Source organism: Taeniopygia guttata, chromosome Z (genome assembly GCF_048771995.1).
Source record: "Taeniopygia guttata chromosome Z, bTaeGut7.mat, whole genome shotgun sequence".
Classification (NCBI taxonomy): Eukaryota; Metazoa; Chordata; class Aves; order Passeriformes; family Estrildidae; genus Taeniopygia; species Taeniopygia guttata.
The window spans coordinates 14,331,419-14,354,272 of record NC_133063.1 but is presented as its reverse complement, the minus strand read 5'-3'; the positions used below and the strand labels follow the sequence as shown (position 1 = coordinate 14,354,272).

General features: G+C 35.5%; 1 protein-coding gene across 2 annotated transcripts in view; it reads left to right on the top strand.

Annotated features, from left to right (window-relative positions):
- The window catches only part of ERCC6L2 (ERCC excision repair 6 like 2), a 48,940-nt gene extending 33,192 nt beyond the window's left edge, over positions 1-15,748 (top strand). The window contains exons 18-19 of one of the 2 annotated variants that reach the window (XR_012052781.1): positions 12,414-12,570; positions 12,926-13,106. Coding sequence is in view for 1 of the 2 variants with exons in the window: in XM_030257875.4 (XP_030113735.4) it covers positions 12,926-13,113; positions 14,479-15,412 (1,122 nt within the window). In the remaining variant the exon portion in view is untranslated. Of the gene's footprint in view, positions 1-12,413; positions 12,571-12,925; positions 13,114-14,478 lie in introns of those variants that run through there. The other variant, XM_030257875.4, reaches the window with a different exon arrangement.
- Positions 15,749-22,854: the final 7,106 nt, after the last annotated feature.

Below are 22,854 nucleotides of genomic sequence, written 5' to 3'. Positions count from 1 at the left end.
TCAAAGATACTGAAGATGGAAGGAAGAGAATGCTCAGTTGGAAGTCTTAATAAATTACTTTGGTTTTTTTGGGGTGGCTTTTACATTATTCAGCTTTGAAAGAGTTGGGAACTAAACAGCGCAGCACCCTCTGTGGGATTTTTCTGTGGAAGAAATGTTAAGATTAAAGATAGGGTTTTTGCAATCAAATTCTGAGACATGTTTTTCTGATTTGAGCCTTGAAAAATCTTCAGTTTGTCCTGGATTCAGTTAACAAAAACCCAGTTGCCAGGGTACATTTTGGACACCCTGTAGCACAGAAATTTAAACATACATCAGTTGGCAGACTCTCCTGGGGAGGTGAGCATACGCAGTTGCTATAATTAAGTCAAACTGTCTATGTTTAATGTCTTAAATATGGAAGTAGAGTTTATTGGGAGTTTTTATTTGCAGCAGCGGATATATTTAATGTTTTTTGTTGGTCCTGTAGCTTGTTTAATTTCATTTGGTATACACACAAATCTGGAATAAATTCAGGTACATCTTTCATATTTTTTATTCTTACTACATTTTTAATCTGCTGTGATTATCTGGGTATTTGGTTGTTGCTTTGTAATAAATATTTGCAATTTCCTAGACTGAGTTTTAGGATAAACCACAAGCACAGAATAAGTCACTGATGAATGTGCAGCTTAGTCTTTACAGACACATTAGCTATCCTTACAGAAATTGTAGACATATGACTGTGTTGTTTTGGGGTGTTGAACATCCTCAGTGACTAGAAGAGTTTCTTCCAGTGCTGTTGTTATACTGTATTTAATTAAGCCATTAGCAGAGTTAACAATAATTTTTATACTGGGAAGATCAAACCAGGCAAATCAGTAAAAGTAAGGCCTTTTCAATTCTAGCACATTTGCATTAGAATGTTCCTTATTAGCAGAAAAGTTGGTCAAAAATACTCGAGTACAGTAGGAAGGTACTTATTAATTGGCAATGGCTGACAACATTATTAAAACCAAATAAAAATGAAAGGAAACTTTGAAGAGAGTATTTTGACTAAATGTCTGTTGATCTACCTCTGTTCAAAATTAGTTTGTGGTTCTCATGTAACTTAAAGCTTATTGTGTAGAGTTTCATCACTACAAGTATTGCAAATTAACTTACATTGATGAACTTGTCAGGTTTTTTAGGGTATGCACTTTTGACTCAGAAGCAACAGTAGTATCTCTTGGAGATCTAAGTAACAAGAAGAACATTAAAAATTATGGACAAGGCTGCCTCTTTTTTCACTTCCGGTTATTCATTTATGTAAAGGCACTAAGGTAGAAATAAAATACAGATTACTCCATATTCTTAAATGTGGCATTTTGAGCTTTATATGGCATTTTGAGCTTTGTAGACAATTTTGAAATATCCTCTACTAAAAATTTTACTGCCACTGTTTTTCTTTCTTCATTACTTTGTATTTCCTTAGAAGATATTTTATGAAAAAACATGGTCACTGTTGTGCTTCTGGCCATCAGGCTTTGCTGGTCATTTTTCACTTATTTGCCACCAGTTAAAGTTAGGACATTCACGTCTGAGCATCTACCTGTTTTATCATATATAATGCTACTTAATAAAATGTTTTTCAGTAGATTAGAGCTGCATCTTATGTAATATTAAAAATACAGCTGAGTAATTACATTTCCATACTTGCTTTCAGTAAATAAAATTACAGTTTTGAATGTTGGAATGTTAATTGGAAACTGATAGTCATTGAAGGAAAAACAAAGTCTTGTCAGAAATTTTGAAATTCCTTATTAATGTAGAGTTCAAGTGTCATTGGTTTAATAGTTCGTCAAAAACTCTTGTGTAGCTCTTTCTGTTGGCTGTGGGTATCAATGATACTAGATTCTTAATTCGAAGCTTTTTTTACAGTGTATTTAGGCTGAAGCTTTATGTGATAGCATCATGAAGGCATCTGAATAATATTTATGCTCTGATAATATTTATGTCCCTTCTTAGAACTAATAGTTTAATTTCTAAGTAGAAGCAATCAAGAAAGGTTATTTTAGTTTCACAGACAGGTCTGCTCAGGACCAAAAAGTATAATGTCCTTTGTGCTCATTTGTGTCATGTGTTTTCATTTTACCTATGCCAACTCTGTCTTCCTGCTTTACAATTTCACTCAGTAAGCAGTCTGTAACAATACATTTATGATGTAATAAATTTTAAATACATTTTCCAAGCAACGACTTATATTGCTGTGAAAGGAGTTCAAGAATTTTGAAAACCTGGAAGTATTCTGTTGAATTGTATGAGATGGGAAATACAAATTCCTAAAAATATTGGTGGAAGAGTGACATTTTTGTCTCATGCTTACACAGAAATCTGGAATGACAGGGATAATAAGCAATGTTATAATGTGCTAAAGCAATTAATAAAGACAACCCCTTGCAAGAGCAATGACATGTTGACTTCTTGCTATTGACTAGCCATCTAATTACATTTTGGGTTCACTACTTCTCTTGAACTTTTAGAACCTAGGTTAAGGTCTACAGTTTCAGTAGCCAATTAATTGAAATTATATGGGTACAGGTAACAGAAAAAAGAAGTTGCTAGAAAGCACTATAAAACAATGTCTTCTTCCTGGTTGTCTACCTGTAGTAGCTAAAAGTTTAAATTAGGTTTATTAGTGCTTGGTTTATTGTTGAGTCATGAAGACTAATGTAGTTGCTTAAGTTGTAGTAACTGGTTAAAGCTGGAGCAGGCTGCAAAACCTGTGAGGTCTCTTTGAAAGTGAGAGAGGTTGCATGGGAAGAAGATCCCTGAGAGCCAAGTTGGAAGGGATGGGAGGCAGCAAGTCTTGTTCCTCAGAAAATAATTGAAGGTATGTAGAACATCCTAAGAACATGAGTAACTAACAAGCTTGTATTTAAATTGATTATAAAGAAAGTGTAAGGCTTGAACACATTTTCTTACCTTAGGTTTCACCTTGGTGATATTTTCTTCCCTTGAGTTTAGAAGGCCAGTGTTAAATCTGCACACTTGGCACTAGTTTAGTTCTCAGTTAAGCCTCTCTTAAAATTTTAAACTGTGGCTTCAATTAAGCTGATTTTTTTTATCCAGTAATGTCTATTATCAGTCTCTCCTTAATTTTACCTGGCCTAGTATTTTTACATCCTAGCTACCTTTTCCCTGAACAGGTAGAACATATTATGTTACTCTTCTATTGCTCTGTGCTGTTAAAGGCTTAAGGAGACAAAACTTTGATTATTTTTATGAGAAATAGATCTCGCTACTATTTTTTTTCCCTTGTTTTCTTTGTTCTCCAGGTTCCTTAATAGTCCTGGATTCAAGTCTGCAGAGCCTTTTACACTTCTTTACCCAGAGCTGATGGGGAGTGTAGTCATATTGTCTATATATGGTTTTTAACAGAATTTTTCCAAAAGACTAGTTTAGCTAGAATGTTCACTTTTATAGTAATGAGTGCTTATTTGGTCTGTATTTGTATAAGTACTGTATGACTCTGAAAAGCACAGTTTGGTAGCAGCAACCAGAATATAAAAGAAAAAAAAAACAACCAAGACATTATGATACTTCTCTCACAACTTAGCAGCTGTGAGATAAAATCCAGAAGTAATAAATATAACAGTGTAAACTATGCATTAATTGTACAAGCAAGAGAATAAACCATAATTTGATTGAATATCATGAGTCAAAATAAATCCTGTCTAGCACCTCAATAAAAGAAAATCTGTGTATGAGAATAGTAGTAGCAAACATATGTGGAAAGGTATTTTATCATGTGATTATCATTGTGGAAAATGTGTCTTTTTATCAGAGAAATCCATGAGATTGCATAAAAATAGAAGAAGATGCTCTTCTTCTGTTGTTGAAGATATTAGGTGAATTGAAGCAGCATTCTTAGTGAAGAAAGATATTGTCAAGTTGTTACAGAATGGTTTTTACAAATAGTCACAGCAGTGGAGATTCATTTATGGTTTATTTTGCAAGTATGATGAGCGAGTATGATGAGCAAGTACTTTAAAGACTAAGATTTACTGGGAGTTTTTTGACAGACATGGCGTATCTCTTAAATGCAGAATGCTTAGAATTAGAATTATAATAAAATATTGTAATACCTGTAGTTCCTGTGTTGAATGTCGTTATCCTTTGTGTGAAGATTATCTGTTTTCTGACCATGGCCCATAACTGTCAGTATAAGATTGCTGCAGATTTTGAGAAGAAAATACGTAAGACCTATAGAGTATGATCCTTAGAGTTCATCTAGTTCAAACTCCCTGCAATCAGAAGGGACATGTTCAACTAGATAAGGTTGGAGCCATATCCAACCTGACCTTGAATGTTTCCAGGAACGGGGCATCCACCGCCTCTCTGGACTACTAGCTGCAATATTTTACGGTCTTCACTGTCACAAAGCCTTCTTCCTTATGTCTTATCTAGATCAAAACCAGGCTCTGCTAAAAAGTCTTTTTCCATCTCTCTTACAGACCTGTTAAGTACTGAAGGGTCATGATAAGTTCTCTCCAGAGTCTTCTCTTCTCCAGGCTAAATAACCTGGCTAAATAGGAGAGGTGTTCCGTCCTTCCACTCATTTTTGTGATCTTTCTCTGCACGAAGAGCAGGGGGACAGAATCACCTGCCTTGACCTGTGGCCACATTTCTTTTGATGCAGCACAAAACAGTATAGCAATCCTCCTCCAAAGAGTTGATGTTTCTGATACTGCTGCTTATGCAGAAGGAACTGATGTGTCAATACTTGGAGGTGTTTAGAGCCTCAGTAATCAAAACAAAGTCGGGGATTTATGTTCCATGCATAAGTGTTGCAGACAGCTGTTTCTGAAGAAAATTTGGAGATATGGATTACACTGTATAATGGGTTAATAGTACATCTCATTTTCCTTTATAGTTATAAATTTTGCTTGCATGTCCTAGAACCTAAGCATCACAGAAAGTAGATAGGTGTGTCTCTGTGCAGTGTGAGATCTCATGCTACTCATAATCTTTGCTAAGAATTCGTGAGTGCTGAAGCATGAGTTTCATTTTTATTTGTGATGCCATGATGCAGGGAGAATCACATAAGGCTGTAGTAAACATCTTGAGGTAGAAAATGCATGGCATTCATTGTGGTACATGGCCATTCCAGTAAAGATTACTGAGAGCTGTTGCATGCAACAAAACACACTTGGTGTGCTGCTTCACTGAAGATTATTCATAGAAAGGGTTTTCCAGTCTATTATATACAGGTGTGAAGGAAGAAGAAATTAAATAAATAACTTGTTTTTTCTGGGATTATTTTGTTCAGTTTAGTCTGATTTGATGATGTTGAGCACTGTGTTCTGTGCTTGAGTTGAAATTCAAGTCTTGTGCAAATAGACTTTTAGACCTGCATTTACTTCAGCCTTTCAGAGAGAGAGAAAAGTCTTGAGTAATTAATGTGTACTTTGCTCAAAATTATTCTGACATTAATTTTGAGGAAAGAAGTGTTAACAAACTCTGTAAGGCCTTATTTGTCTACTAAGTATTTTTAGAGGTTTTATTTTCTTGGTGAACTTCAGGTTCCAAAGCAACCTGATTTCAGTGCAGAAGCTTTTTACGTCCTTGCGTTTTTTGGTAACTTGCACTGAAACTTTTATTTCTGATACTTTTTCTTAGCTACCGTAAGTAAGAGAAACCTCTCAGAGGCAAGATTTAAATATCTTCTTCTAATGTTTCTACTCTATTCTGAATTAAATGACTGCATTTCCTAATGAATTTCCTAATTAATTTCTGTGTTAATTGGCAAAAACAGCTTACGTTAAATGTTTTGCACAGAATGGAAGTCTGGGATGGGCTTTCTCTAGTTCTTATGCAGCTGAATTTGTGTAGTATTTCTTCAGTAGGAATCCAGGTGTGGAGGGGGGGCTGTGTGAGCATGGGGAAGTCTTTGGAGAAGGTTTGGAGGTTTCACAAAAAAAATGGAAGATGGGAACAGTACATACTAACTAATTTGAAAAACTGATCATGTCCCATATTAGAGCAAGTTTGCACTTACTAATATGTGGAAAAGTATTAGTCACAAGGTCTTGTACTGTACCTGAATATGTGAAGTCTTTTTTTCTGTCAACTGCATGTTTTCAACTTAAGTTTACTTAAAGTTTTACTGAAAAGAAATATACAAAGACAGCCATTCAATTGAGGATTAATCACTATGGCAATAGAAGTGTGGTGACTAAAAAGGGGGAGGATGTATTCTCCCCTCAGCTTCCTGCCAGCTGTCATATTCAACCTCAGCAGCATGAATTCAGGCCAAAATATAGACTCTGACCAGCTCGAAGAAACTTTATCTCTATTTTTATAAATTTGTACAAGAATTGCACTATAAAGGAAGACTTAATCCCCTGGATTGGATGACAGACATTTGGCACTATTGCCAGTGTTTGACAGAGAAATAACGAGATGCTTTGTAGTAAAACCTGGATTAATGGTAAACCCCTCTTTATGTTATTGCAATGTGGTGTAAATGAGAAAACTAAGCATGCTGTCAGCCTAGGAAAAAACATGGCCTTTGTATCGCCAATGCAGATTTAAGTACTGTTGAGAATACTGTAAATACAAAAGTTGTGTCATTAAGAACTCTACTTTATCTTATTTGTATTACACTGACATTTTGTAGATTATTTAAACAAAGACTTTCTATCAGTTGTAGGATCTCTGATTGCAGTGTGTTTACACAGCTTTCAGATTCAACAAGTTTAGATAGTTGTTTACAAAGGGTAGGCTTTTGGGAGATAACATGCCTTTGGCCTTGCTCTTCTAGGATGGGGAACTATTCAACTTTAAAGTAATTGTTCCCAAATGATTGGCCTGTAATGCTGTTTTATTGAGTTTACTGGTTCAGTTTGCAATGGAATTAACCATTCCACTATTCTGCTTTTGGTTGTGTTTTTATAATGTAGTGAGGTTGTATTTTTATGATGTAATGAGTTAATATGTGGCATTCTTTGAAGGTTGTAGAGGAGTTTTTTTTATGATATATGTGCATGGCCTTTGGTTTTGCTACTCTTTGATGGAAGGATGAGAGGGTGAACGAAGATGGGTGCAAGTCCACAACTTCTGCTGGAATAAGCAACTACCTTAAGCTTTGAATTCTGAGACAGGCTGAGTATCTCCTCCCATTCTCAACAATAATAACTATATTGATTCAAGGTCAGCTTTTTGGTGAAAGACAGTTATATGTCTTATAGGAATTATTTTAGGTAAAGGTTCAAAAACTTAAGATTGCTCCTAATTAAAAATTCTTGCTCTGTTACCTGATTGTAGAAGAAACAGACTCAAGTAAATATGAAATACAGAAGATGCAATCTGTTCTCAATTCATATAGTAGTCAATTCTCCAGTACCAAGCAAAATATTAGAGTTTATGGAATGTCCTTGTCTCAGTTCGTTTATGCAGTAAAGCTACATGAAACATATATGGAGAAATGAAAATGTAAAAATTTGAGTAATTTTATCAGCTTTAATTCTACAGGTCTCTTGGTTTTGGCAATATGTTTTGGAGGAGTAATTTGGATCCATAATAAATCTTAACAGTTTTTATAACTTAAAAAATATTTCTGCTGTTAGTCTGCTGGGATGCATTCAAATATTAGATACACTTGTAATTGTAGCCAACATAACTTTTTTTAACTCAGAAAGCTTGATATAAATATAGTTATCCTTAAGTATTTCTGAAGTAATCTTAAGTAATTCTAACATTTTAATCAAGGTTAGCTTTATTTTCTAAGACAATTAAGGTATTGACTGTGGACTATACATTATTTGTAATTCTCGTTCTACAGCCTTATTTTGTTAGAACAGCAGATGCATTCATTCAGAGACTTGCTTTTCCATTAAGAAAGCTAAATTCAAAGGAAAATCTAATGTCCACATCAAAAATAGTTCTGAAATACTATAAGATTCAGGCTCATTTTAAACTGGAATTTATAACTCACCATAAGTCTCTGAAGTACAGTTTGTTCAGTAGTGTGTTCTTGGCAAGTAGAAAAGTAATTCTAGTTTATTTAACAATCTTGTGAAAGTAGATACAGGGTTTTTTTTTGCAAATTGTATTTTTTGTCTTCACCATGTGGACCTCATTTTTAAAGAAATTGCATGAAATGTTATGTAGACACTATTACAATTTATCTTCCTTGACATATAGAATAATTTAGGAAGTAATTATTATGTGACATGTACATACTAGGTTGGCTTTAAAAGTTCCCTTTCAATTCAAACTACTCTATCAGTCTGTTTAGAAGAAAGAAGCAAACAAGACCAAGAATAGACAGTCAGGTATCAAACATTTCTTGGTACCTTATGTCCTGACACCAGAGAAACATTGGTAAAATAAAAATAATATGTAGAAAGAGCATATGCTCAAGAAACACATATAGAAGGGTCATAATAATTAATATATATAATCCGAAAAACTGCCCGGGGGGGGAAAAACCCAAACCAACAAGAACCTCCAAACCAGACCAAAAAACTACATGAAAAAACTGCAAAGGAGAAAAAAATTAGTTGAAATAATTTAGAATTGTAATTTGTGTAGATTAAGACACTGGAATGCAGTATCAAATAATCAAATTAATAGCAATCATCCAAAACCAACTTCAACTCACAATGTATTGGGAAGGTCATGTGTTTTCTCAAGTTTTCAGGGAAATGGGAAAATATAAATTAAGATATGGCATAATGGTTTGTTATTTGTTGTAAAATATATTTTAAAAGGTTAGTCATACTGAATTTACTGTTTCTTTCTGGTGTTTTGGGTGACTGCAAGACAGCTAGACATTTTAGAAGGCTATTCTTGTTTATTATAGAAATGTAAACAATGCAACTGCAATGATAAGTATTCTGGATATCTGACAACAGTGGTTTCATGCACACCTAAAGAGAAAAGTCTTGTAACCCTGGGGGTAAATCAGAGGGATTACTGATGCTTGGAAGTCAGTATCTGGCGAAACAGTTACTGTAGGGATACTTTGGGTAATGAGGAACTAAAAGAGAGGAAGGTGCTTGAACATGGTGCAGCTATGGCTGAAGTATAATTATGCAAACATTTTCAGACTCAGGCCTCTGAAGGACGTTAATTATCCTCCAAGTCTGGTTTCTTAACAAATTGCCACAGACATGAGACAGTTTAAAAAACAAGTATCTCTGTTACTCTTTTTTTTTCTACTTAATCTTACTCCCAGCTTCTGCCCACTTTCCCATACCTTTTCATCTTTCTTTGTCTTGCTTGAAGGAACTAAAGATAAGGAAGTTACTGGCTTAAGGTGTCCAGTCATCTCTGTCATGTCTGATGATGCATATATGTGGAGTAACATTCATTGCTCTAGAGTATAGAGTTGCCTCTTTATGTCTGCTACAAGAGGGACAGATATTGAAGTTTTGTATTGTCAAAGCTAAACCAAAATTAGGTTTGGTAGGTGTATACAGTTTTTACCTGCTGTAACTAGGCAGCAAGAGACAAATTGCCATACAGAGCTTATGCATCCAAGAGCTGTAACTTCAAGACGGGAACTTTGAAGTAGGTATTACTGCTGCATTGTAGCACTTAAATTTTTGCTTGATGCCTGTGCTCATTCTTCTTGAAGAGTGTTACCCTTAAATGGGTTTTGTGACACTTAATGTGCAGATAGTCTAGCATTTTTGCTACATTCTTGATTGCTGCATTAGGTAATATATAATTCAAAGAAATCAAAACTATCATTTGTATCCAAAATATATATTTTCAAGAGTAAGAGAATTAGGAAAAGAACATGGGATCGAAACCTTCATAGACTCAATGGAACATGAAAGGATTTACTGTATGCTTTCTTTGAAGTATTTTTCCATTGTAGCAAGAATCCCTGGGTTTTCTGAATACTTTAGAAATCATTTTCTGAACAACTACTTAATCTGTCATCTTTCCCATTGCAATACTTAAAAAGTGTCTTAAATGTAGTAGATCAAGGGGGAATAGGAGACGAAAACAGGGATAATAAGACAGGAGGGACTGGCTACAATTTTGTAGGGTTTTCCATAGTTCACAATAGCACTTCATAATTTCATTTTATTGTACTTTCATTAACTTTTTCTTTGCATTTAGTTAGATATTTCTGGAGTGTAACTTTTTCTTATTTCATTTTTTCAATTAAAAACCACTGCCTTCTACTAAACCACTTGCATGATCTTTGCCTTACATGTATGCCTTTGAAAGTAAATAAAGTATGCATTTCTTTTGAACTTGCTGTGAAGATTTTCTTGACATAATGGAACTGCACAAAGTTTAGTAAAGTATTAAAAATACTGCATTCAGTAGTTCAATCAAAATTTTCTATCTTTGATGTCAATGTAATTATTTTGCTACACGTCTTGCCCCTCCCCCTCACATTTGTGAAAACAGAAATGTATAGTGGTGTTACAGATAATTCAATATAGACAAACATAATTTGTCAGATGACAAACAAGTATTGGTTAGCTTTAAATGAAATTTTCCACTTTGATCCATAGAAATTTTATAACATGCACTGCAAAGGCATACTGTGTTTAATGTATTTAACTATTTAGTAAAGACTTTCCTGATTGCTGTCACTCTCTCTGTCAATATTCTTTTAACATACAGCATGCAGAAGGATTTTTGTTTCCTTTATTATTCCATCATACAATATCCAAATATGAGACATTGAATATCATGCAGAGTGTGATCTTCAATAGTACAAACAGATTAAATGTGCCAGGTCTATAGAAGAAGAAGCTAGAAGTCAGAGGCTTCTAGCTGAATCATGTTGTCTTGATTTCAGTCTTGCCTTGTGAGATTGTCTTATGTATGTGATAAGTGTGATAATTTGTGTGAACATGACCAGCACTATACAGTCAACACAGCATTTCATGTAGAAGCGAGGGGTGTGGACACAGTAATTTGTCAGTGAAAGGGCTTGAAGAACAGAAAAATACAGAAATCTGTGCAAGAGAAATTTTCATTATGAGATCAGTAATTCAGAGGGCGAATATTGAAAGATATGGCCATGAGATTAATGAATTTAGGAGGACAATACAGGAAGTCAAATTCAAAAGAAAGCAAAATAATATAGAATATTGACAGTACTGGAATATTGACTGAAGTTTTCACTTTTTGATAGTAATGCTAATAGTAAGATAGAATATTTTCATCTCACTTTTCAAATCTTACTTATACATAGACCCTGTCATCCATTGTGTCATTCTGAATATTAAGCAGCAGATTTGACCTTTAACAGACACGGAGACATTTTAAAAAAACTAAGTGATTTGGGTTTATTTTAAAAATTTTTATTTTTTAAAGAAAATTAAGTTACTGGATTTAGGAGCTAGGTGTTGGGCTTCTAAAACGTTTGCCTGTTCAGCAGAGTCAGAATCAGAGTTGTGTTTCAGCCTAACCTGGGTATCATGTAACCAATTGCCTTTGCTCTGGGGAGCTGGGAAATTTTTCAGGAGTAACTCACAATGGCTGCAGACTTCCACTGGAATTCGCTCCTATAGTTCTTGCAATAACTTTTTTTACAGTAAATTTTTCTGCCATGAGTTAAAAAAAAGCCCACCTTTAAACAACTTATTAAAGTAGAAGAGAATACATGCTTTTTGTATGTATTTGGTGGTATTTTGATATTGTTCTTTTTGGTGGTGCAGTGTACCTAAAATTTTATGCTTTCAGAACTAGATACTACCTTTTGTGCATTTATATGCAATGAATAATACTTCCAACATTAAATGTGGTTCTTTACAAAGACAAGCAATGTTATGACTTTCAGTGTGTTTACAACATTTGACTTTTTTCCCAAAGATATTAAAGATTTTCTGTGTTTGAACAGATGTGTAAACCAAAGTATTACTACCTTATATACTTCGGTCTTGTTTAATGAGAGGTAGATTGATGCGCATTTATGGGGGTTTTAACATAACTTTAAGACAGACATTTACATGGTTTGTCTTCTATTCTATTCAAGTTATACTTCTTTGAATTAAATTATACAGTCCTGATTTCCTAACAGAGTGAAAAATAAGCTGCCTTATCATAGTGAGATCAGAATACTATATTTTTCATGCAAAAAAATCCATAAAAATAAATATTTTTTTAAAACTGTGGTTGCTTTCTTCTTTGAAAATACATTTTCCATGTTTAAAAAGTTAATAAATATATACAGAACCGGCAAAAGAACTTATTTATGCTGTAGGTAACATCTGCTAATTCAATCTTAATTTTGTTTCTGGTATTATACTATTATTGGGCAAATAGAGTTTTTTTCTTAATTGGGGTGGAGTTTCAGTGTTGTGTAGAGTAACATAATAGTGTAAAATTTTGGTCTTTGAAGCTGTAGATTGGTCTTAGAATGAAAATTTATGCCTGTAGGTTCTGTAATATTAACATCTCTCTCTCTATGCTAGTTTGAGGTTACTTACCAAAGTAGTGGAGTGAGAACACATGTGAGATTCTAAAGCTCAAGAGCATTGTGAAAAACGGAAATGGACATGGATCAAGTAGAAAAACATTGAGAAGAAACAGTGTAGATCTGAAACCAAATTTTGAACAGCAGATGACAAGGTGTGAATGCAATTTGTGATTTAATCTCTAAAGTAGTGTTTGTAGGGAGACTTGAGGATATCACTAACCAGCTATGTTTTGGCAAAGGGGAGGTTTTGGTGAGAATTTGTGAGAATTTCAGAAAAAACTCGTGTTCAAATAGGATCATATTTTTGTGCAAGATGTCAGAGAACCAAGACTTCCCTTCATTGTCACTGGAATTTCGCAACTGAGCAGGGAGTCTGCATTTTAGCTCTAAATACCAATCCTAGTGTTCAGTTTAGTTACAAGGGAGAGAATTGGGTGCAGTTAGTTGGGTGAATTGTTACATCACAGGCACAGCTGTTCTAATGATTTCAATGTCTCATTTTACTAGAAAAATTTTGAAGTTCCAGAAGACAGTACTTCAGAGAAGAAAATTGTTAAGGAAAGGCAAGAAATGTTGAAGAACCGTAAGCAACATCATCTGCATGTTACACATCCTGTGACCCAGAGAAGCAAAAAAGTACACAGAGTAGGTTCAGCCACCTTCATGATTGGAAGGACACCCAAAGAAATACGCAGGTGAGACTGTTTTGGTGAGTTGGAAGAAAAATTCTAAGGTTGAAACAGACTTTCTTTTGAGTAGTTGCATTTGTCTTTGTTTCAACCCTATACACAGTAATTTTTTCAACCCTATATACTGTAATTTTCTATGGCAAGAGTGAAATTAGTGGGAAACTTTGATTCCCACTACTCTATGAGTACTGTAATTGATTAATAAAATTAATTGAATCCACAAATTACTTGAACGTGTTGATTCAATGGTCATATATTACATAGCTCTGTAGATATCATCACCATGAGTGTTCGTATTATGTGTATCATGGGCTACTACAAAACAGTGTTTAAACTGTATAGAAAAGAGGCATTTTATAACATTAGCTTCTGACTGCCTACTGATTTTGTCCAGATCTCATAACTTGCATTAAATGGCTGTTAAAAAAACTGGGCTTCATGCTTCTTTTTTAGCATGGGGCTCAGTATTTTTTGATGTCTCTTTTAATGCTTCCCCCCCCCCCCCGTTATTTTTTGAGGGATAATAATTTATTGTTTCCTTGTTTTCTGTTTTCCTGAGTGATTGCAGTTATGAATATTAATTTCTGTTGTTACATAGATAGAAGTTAAAAAAAATATCCCTGTGTTTTGTGGAAATAGAAAGTGGAAAGCTGTAGCTAGCTAAGCAAACCTACAGAACAGGTATTTGGTATATATTTTCAATTTGCCTTGAGGCAAGTAAATTACTATATGAAAGTTGGTATCTAGGTAATGCCTGTAAGCATTCAGAAGCTGTCATATGTGCTAGCTGGCTTCAGTTGTCCATACTGTTCTTGTCAAAGTGGCAAGAGCAGGTTATCTATTAGCACCTGGCATGCAATTAGACTTTGTAGTACTTGTGGATGTGCCACGGAGTGAATGAGGATGATTATCGGTTTGTTGTGGTTGTAGGGCAGAGTGGGAAGCTGTCTGCAGTAACCACAGTCAAGTGATTGGAGCTAGCCAGTCCAGTAGTATTTGAGGCAAACAGGGTTAAATCTTACTGCCTTTTGGAGCCTTCCTAACAAGAAAGGAGACAGGTTTCATATCTTTTCTCCAACACGGGATTGCAAAACTACCTTTCCAGCCTTCTAGTAAGGTTCTCTGACCTTAGACTAGGGCTAACTCAACTAGAATGATCTATTTTAATTTGAGCTTGGCTTTTTAGCAGAAACAAATATTCCATAACTCACTGGGTAGGATGATGTGGACAATGTCTTCTGTGCAAGCATTTATCCAATTTTTGTTTAGGAAGTCTTTAAAGGGACTTGGAACAACTATTTCCACCCCATTTCCCCCACCTCCTTGTTAAGGGTTTTAGAATAACACATTTTTCCTTCTTGCTAATTACAGGAGACAATTTGAGGAAATGGTATCTCACTTTAATATGGGATCAGTGAAGGACCTTGCAGAACATATTGCAAAAGCTACATCAGAAACCAGACAGAAGCTGTTGAAGGAATTTTATGTTTCCAAGCATCCAGAAATAGAGTCTTTCTTCTCACTTGAAATACCAGCAGAAGCTTCACGTAACTGTGAGGAAAGAGAGCTGGGTACAACACGCTCCAGAAAAAGAAAATCCTTTGTTAATTTCAGAAGATCTGAGTCTAGACCCTCATCAGCTAAAGACTTACTTTTGAGTGGAACTACAGAAACACAGACCCAGGAGAGCCATAAAGGAGAAACAGAACAGCTTCACAAGGACTCCTACTTGCAACATATGTTTGTTGATGCAAAATATAAACAATCACCCACTGTTGCTCCTCGACATATCCAAAGAAGAAACAGTCAGGCATTCAAGGATTTTATGGCATCTGGCTCATTAAGCAGTAAATCAGAAATAATTGAGGTGCTGCCTACAAAAAGTTGTGGAGGACAGCAAAACTCAGAAGAAACACAGCTGCCAAAGGAAAGATCTGTGTCTCAGTCAGAAAACGGAGATAGAAAAGCTCAGATTTGCAAGAAAAATTCTTTTGTGGACTTACTTGGAGATACATCTATTCTTGATGAAATCTTTAGAAATTATGGAAATGGGTCTACAGGATCACCAAGGAGATTCTCTTCAAGACAAGCAGAAAAATCAAAGGGGAGACCAAAAGATTTCTGGGATATGCTGAATGAGCAGAATGAGGACAGCCTCAGAAAGCTCACAGATATAGCAGTCATAGAGAAGCTTTGTGAAAGAGCTCCTCATTCCTCAGTGACAGAAGAGAGAGAAGTGTGTGAAAGTTCTCTTTGGAAAAGAAATGAAACTTTTTTGTGGAAGAAATACAGGGCAGATGATTGAGATGAACCATCCACTGCTAAATCTTGTAATGTAGTAAAATGAATGTTTACTATGTAAGTTGCACTATAACTATTTTATTTAAACTTTGACAACATTATGCCACAAAATGTGGTAATTCCATAAAATTAAAGGTAAAATGATAAATTCATATTTATTGTGATACAGAAATAATTACATTTTACAAGTAATTATTTACTTGTAATTATTTACAAGTAAATATGTATGTATTTACATATGCAATATGTAGTACATAAGTGCATAGTCATGCATATGTACTGTATGTTGTAACCTATGATATATAATGATTTTATATTAAAATTTTTTAGCATTTTCTGAGTGCGCTCTACTTCTTTAATTCTGATTATATTCCTAAGCTCAACAGAAGTACTAAGTAATTGTTTTTCTTTACTTAAATTTGGACATCGGCAGTTATCTCAGCACAATTTAGAAATAACAGGATTTGACAATGATACTGCATATATTTTCTGAGGTGCTAGAGACTGGAGGACTTCCTGAGACAGGGATGATGTCTTTGTGTCTAGTAGCTTTTGATGAATTCCCATCCTCCATGATTTTGTTCTGTCTCTGAAGCTGTGGACCTTTAAAATCTTCATAGTATCCTATAAAAGGGAGTTTCTCAGCTTTGTTGATATGAAGAACCACCAAGTTGTTTTTTTTTTATCTTTCTCAAAATAAAAAACATTAAATTATGTTAGGTATCAAATTTCATCTCATTACACTTTCATCTCCCTTTTTTTATAGACTTCTGTCATGTCTTTGTCAGGGAATATGCAGCACAGTGTATGTGTTGGAAATAAGCAGTACAGTGCATATATGGTAAGGAATTTCAACATCTTGACAGGTTATTATCTTACATGTGGAATACTGGATGTAATAAAATTTCCAGATGAAAACTATTCTTCACAGATTGGAAGAGTGTAAGATACTCAGTGTCATACCTCATTTGCCAAGTAGTCTGTCACATTTTTCAGTGCTGCGGGACCATGTAAAGAGTACCTTGTAACACATAACAAGAAGAGACCAGGGCTTCATGTTGCTCTGGAAACCTTAACCCTAATTTTTGATTTTTGCAAGCATTAGTATATGGGTTTACATTGAATATACTGTATGAATTGTTTTATGTAAAGGTTAAATGTTAAGAAATATTAAAAACCTAGACACTGAACCTGCACAGCAGTAGTCTGTGAATGGTGGTGGTTTTTGTAGTCTGGAAGACTGCCCACTGGAAAATAAGCTTAAATTTGATCTGGAGCAGCTTCTACTTTAGGTCATGGGAGGCTGTTGTAGACTGCACTATGTCTCTGTGGTAACCATTGTGCACATATTATAAGTGGAAACCATCTAAAATACTGATCGTGAAATCTGACTTAACTACCTTAAATAAGGAGCTGAGTATTTAACATAAATGTTAAGTAATGAAAGCTTTGGGTTTTACAGCTAGCTAACATAAGTAAGAGTAATGTCTTCCCTGACTTTTTCTTACTCTGAATATATGCTGTTGCCACTTTACCAAGTTGTATGATGGTCAGTTGGAACAGCTTTTCAAGAAGTAGTATGAACCAAGAAGGTAAAAGAAGAAGCTGTAAGGTCTTACTCGTTGGTACACTGGAATTATGTACAGCTAAAGGAAGTCAGCCTAAGTTAGGTAATATCTACACCCTCAGTGATGTTAATAAATATGAGATAAGTTAATGCCTTTTTTTTGTGGCATCAGTATTGATTTTCTTTACAGGTTAGTGTTCTTATGCTTAGGCAAACTGCTTTTTAGGTAAGAAAGTTTGGTGGAATAAAAACTATGGTCATCAAATATGTTAAAAAAGAGGACGGGAATAACTCCTTTGTGTCTACAGCAAAAAGAGGAGTTAAGTGGCTTAAATTGCACCAAAGATAATTGAAGTAATGTGTAGGTTTGGAAAGACAGGTGTCTGCTGAAGAAGGCGGGAGCCTCCCCTGAAATGGAAAAATTTAGACTCCTTCCCTCTGAGTTGTTATAAATTTGAAATTAAGGGGGCCTCTCAGGCAAAAATATGGGAGCAGGAATAACAGTTCTTTATTAGGGAAGAAAATAAAAAGATAAAATAAACAATGCAGTAAACCAAAACAACACTGACAGAGTCAGAATACAGCCTGACACCCTGTTGGACAGGGTTTGTAGCAGTCCAGTTGGAATTGTGGCTGCAGTCCTCCTGCAGTGGCAGGTGTGGCTCTGTTGGAGCAGTGATCCTGTAGAAAAGCGTGCAGCATTCCTCGGAAGAGGCAGTGGGAGAGGCAGCTGTTCCTGTGGAAAATCCAGCATAGAAAAAGCTGTGCTGGTGGGCCAGAATCTCAAGACTACATGCAGGTAGGAATGCTTAGCTCCTCCTTCTGCCTGCTTAACACAAGTCAACTGCCCTACAGATGGCAAATAGAATATATCTTGCTTTCAATCTAGGAAAAGTAAGATAATAGAGAAAAAAACCTGTAGGGAGTTAATAGGTTGTGTAGTACCAGTATTTGACATAATCAAGAAGAGGAGAGAAAAGTACCTGCTAAAGTTGCATGGATGAAACTGTCCTTGTTTTAGGCCAGAAGGAGGGACTGATAACCTCCACCTGAGGGCCAGAAGGGGCTAGATAACCTTGTTTCATTTCAGCTCATATTGGTATACTGAAGGAAGGCTTCACCTTAGCTCCATGTTTGTCAGTCATGGTGTGAATCAGTAGGTGCTAGACAGAGCAAAATCTGATTGGGGTAGGTAAGGTATGTATTGATGAACAAGTATGAAGATGTCATCATTTTCCTGAAGTAATCAGGAAATTGTGTTTCTCTTACTTCCATGTACAGGTTCCATGCAGGAAGGCATGGACTACAGGAAAACTCTTAACAACCTCCTGGCATAAAGAAATAGGTTAATGGTAGTTGTTACCTGATCTGAATATAAATCATCCAGGAGATGGGGTGTCATTGCTTTCACATGGAAGTGAATTGGGAGGTTTTGCTATTCTTGATTGCAGTTCCCTTGTTTTTTTACTCATTGGTGTTCTTATGGGTCTGGCTGTGGGTCCCTGACCTTGCAAGTGGTACCAGTAATTCCAGTATTGCCTTCAATAGAAATTCTTTGACTGGGAAAAAAAAACAAGTTGCCATTGGAATAGTGTAAAATTTGGTCCTGTCTGTGCTAACAAACACAACAAGCTATCCCAACAACAACCTTACAAGACCTAGTTAAAGACACTGTGTGTTCTGAATCTGATTTGCAGTGTAGTGTGGATCCTAAGTTGTTTTGCAAACTAGGCCTGTACTTAGAACTGCGTTTGGCAGTAGCTTTGTGGTACACAGATCCCGTATTTGATCTGGGGGACGGAGACTGAATAATTTCAGGTAATTAATATATTTGAGAAAGTCAAAGTGTAGATGTAAACATTTGTCAAGACATTAAGACAGTTTGAAAGGATGCATTTTAGCTTTAGCAGGTCATGACTTTGAGCACCAGAAGGCAGACTGATGACAGTGCCGTGACTTCAGCACAGGGAGTAAAAACCAGCCTTACGAAGAGGAAAGGGTGATTGGTAATAAAATAATCAGAGTATCACAGGATAATTCAAAGGTGATAAGACAGTTACTATGTAAGAAAAAAATTACTTAGGAGGAGAGAATTTTGTTCTTCCAGAGAAGCATTTAACTGCCTTTGCTGCTGCATGTTTTTCCATTCCTGCAGTGTCCTGCATATCTTATTCACTGCATACCTTCCAGCTTATGCAACAAATGATGTAATACTGTTACAAATACTCTCTCCTCGTGTTTGCACATTCCCTGATTCAGTACATCTTGACTTGGTCCATTCTATAAAAAAAGTAATGGCCACTTAAGTAGATATCACGTCACAATCTACCTTTCTTAGGGGGGAACCTGAAAAGTAGATAATTGGCTAGGGATGACTAAGGAGATGCAATTTCTGCCGTTGAAACTGCATGTCTGGATTGCAGATTAGAGAGGTAGGCAGTGATTCAGAGCATGTAAGAGACATGCCTCTTGTCCTGTAGATCATGTGTGGATCATAGCAGTGTCCTTGTGAGTCTTTATTTCACAAAGACAAGTGGGTGATTCTGACAGCTAATTCTGAAAGAGGAAGAAAGTGCATCTAAATGGATGATTGGAGGGCTTCAGAACTGTTTGCTTAGCATCCTAACCTTTGTTTAGTTGGCATCAGGAAGCTGAATTTCCTTTTCAAAGACCAAGTGAAGACTTTGCTTTGAAGTAAAAGACTTTATTTAATGTAAGCATGATACTTGAGGACAGATTGTCTCAGTTGTTCTCTGAGTTTGCCTGAGCTGAGATGATGGAATTGAGTGGTCAGAACCTGACCTACTGTGTGTGTCAACACACAGGATGACTGAATTGAGACTGTACACACAACTTGCACAAGCTGAGCCATAAGCAGGCCCACTGCACTAAAGCATTGTTTTCTGAAAATATGCAGAGCCAGCTTAATTACATTACAATTTGCATTGGTCTGTTGTAGCATGTCACAATGGCTGAATGTTATTTATGTATTTAATAGCAGTATTATCAGTCCCTAACTCTGTACCCAGTGAACACAAAAACTTATCAGTGGAGATAGCTGGGATGCTAAACAAATATCAGCTAACCTCAGTGTGAATTTTTTTTCTTCAACAGAACTGTTTATACTAGAAGGGTTTTATACCCCTTTGTTTGTATTGAGTTGTTTCCATCATGTAAATGCTCATGTAAACATGATCAACTGTATCATCCTGAAAATCATTCTATGCTACTTACTTTAAAAACAAAGACCATATTTATATTGTTTAAGGTAAGTACTCAAAACTGTCATCAGCACTTGCCTCTCCATGATTCAGACTATGCTAGAACTTCTGTGAGACTTTCTGCTTGTTCTGGTTTATAACTCTGCAGCAAGGAAAACTTTCATACTGTGGTCTGATTGGAAATGGAATTTAATTACCTCTGAGAAAGCTGTTTTCTTAAAACGTCTCTTTTGTGCTTTTGTCTCTTCACCTCCACAGCAGACTCGGAGATTATCTTGGCTTGGTCCCTCAATATATGTATACTGTAATAGCATAACTAGAGGTATTTCTGCTTATCTTGCCTCTCTGCCTTCACTGTTTTGTAGTTGTGGTTATATATATTGCTGTAATTACAATATGCTAATTCTAGTTTAAGAGTCTCATACTTGGAGAGGGAGTATTGAGGGATATCTCCTCATTAGTACAATACTGAGGTTCTGTTCTGCTTCTGATGTGTCACTCTGCACTATTTAGAAAAAAACAGAGTCTGTGTTCCTTGTAATGGACATTTCCTTTATATTACTATTGCCCAATCATTAGAGGTAGATATTATATATTTTATAGATAGGTACTTATTTATGTACTGTATATTATATACTATACATACCTATGTATATATAAATTAGAATGATACTATATAATCAACTTCTAGCATACAGTACAAGAAATTATGATTACAAAATAAATATTTTATGCCTGAGGCAAAAGAACTATTAGGTATTTTATCTTAATATTTGATGTACTGCTGTTTGAACCTTGGGAACATAGAATAATTTAGTGGTTTAGAATTTAGTGGTTCTATCAAATTGTAGTTGGGTGATTTGCCATTTCATAGTCTTCTATGTCAAACCTTAGGCAGATAAGAAACCAGTGAAAAATGGTAACATTAGAATTCAGTGCCATTCATCTCTCTGATTCTTTGTAAACTGTACAGAGGAGAATGTGCAGTCTCTTACTTAGTGCAGTTTCTTAGACTGTGCAGTCTAGGAAAATGTGCTTGGACTAAACTGGTATTTCTCTTGAAACATTTCTGGATAGAATAAGGAATTCTCTTTGTAAATTCCATTTCACTAAAAGAAATAGAAGCAGTAGGAAGCCACTTAAAAGTGAAAGTTGGACTTACTATTGCTTATGTAATGAAAGTTAAAATAAGAATTTAATATTTAATAATTAAATAATCCTCTTTAGTAATGAGAAAAGCTGTTCAAAGTGGTGGGAGTTTTAAAAATGCTTTTGTTTACCCTTTGGTTCAAGCATTCTATGCATTAATGTTCATGAATTCCAGTGAAAGGAATAACCTGACTAGTGACTGAAAAAGACAAAGACATGGAACTTGTTTGCATCTGGAGACCCTGATGTCTAGTGTCAAAACCTTACCCTAAGAAAGGTAAAGGTTTAGGTAAAGGTTTTTGCAGAGTTTACGCTGCATGGTTAAGTATTTAGGCTGTGATGATAGGTTTAGCGTGGTTACAGTTTTTCATCTCATGCATGAAGTCTTCGCTTCATGGTAAGAAAATTTAGGAAATTTTAGGGGAGTTTAAAAAATAGAACAAGACACTTTTATTTTACTTACCTCACCATCAAAATATCAACATCTTAAAAGATTTATTTAAAACCCAGAGTGAGAAATAAAACCCTCTGTAATTGAATTGCTATATTTTAAGCATGTTACTTCTTAAGCAAAAGTTTATGTTTCGTTGTTTTATTCCTTCAAGGATGAGAAGTGGGTATTCAAAACCTCTGGGAAGCCTCAGTGAATCTGTTTTTCCTGGCAGCAGAGAACTTTAATTTTTAACCTTGCAGGATTACACCATAGCAGATTGGAAGTCTGTGGTCTGTGTTTGGCTTCATCTTTTGGTTTTCAGGCAGCAAACTGGGAACTAACTAGAAGAGATTATAACTACCCAGTAGCTTGGTTTGGATGCACTGAGATGGTAGCCCACAGTGCAGCTGTGCTTCACAGCTGCAGAGGCTGCAGCTGATCCATGGTGCAACCTAGGATTTCTTCATCCTTGGCTTTGTGCTCAGACAGAGGGGAAAAACTATAAATCTTAAAGGGAAAGAAATAAAGGGATGTCATTAGAAATGTGGTGATCTGCAGAGAGGGAGGGTGAGGTCTCTGGGAAAAGTTAGTATTCCTCAGCATACAGTAGAAGACAGGATGCATGAGCAGTTGTAATGCTGTACTTTTCTAGCTTCTGAGTCTTTTTATAACTTTCTTGCACAGTTCTGAAAAGGTGATTTTTGAAAACTTACAAACAAAACTATAAAGAGAAGGGTATTCCTTTACTCAGAAGTGATTGATTCCCATGTGGGTCATTATGAAAATTTGGAATCACAATTCCAATAACTTGACCGATTGGAGTTGCTGATAGCACTGGGTTGCAGTCTTTGTTGCAGACTAGCCAGTTAGGGAAAGAAAGGATGTAGTTGTTAGTAGATGTCACAGAAACTGATTGAAAAAAAGAGTGCAGGTGCCTGTGAAATCTTGGTTCTATTCTACAGTTTGGAGACGGTGTTTGTGTATTTAACACAGTGGATCATTTTGCCCTGCCTATGTTTCATCTGTCTCTTGAAGTCTGGTCTGCTTTCTGTTTCTTTCTTGCTAGCCCAAGCTCT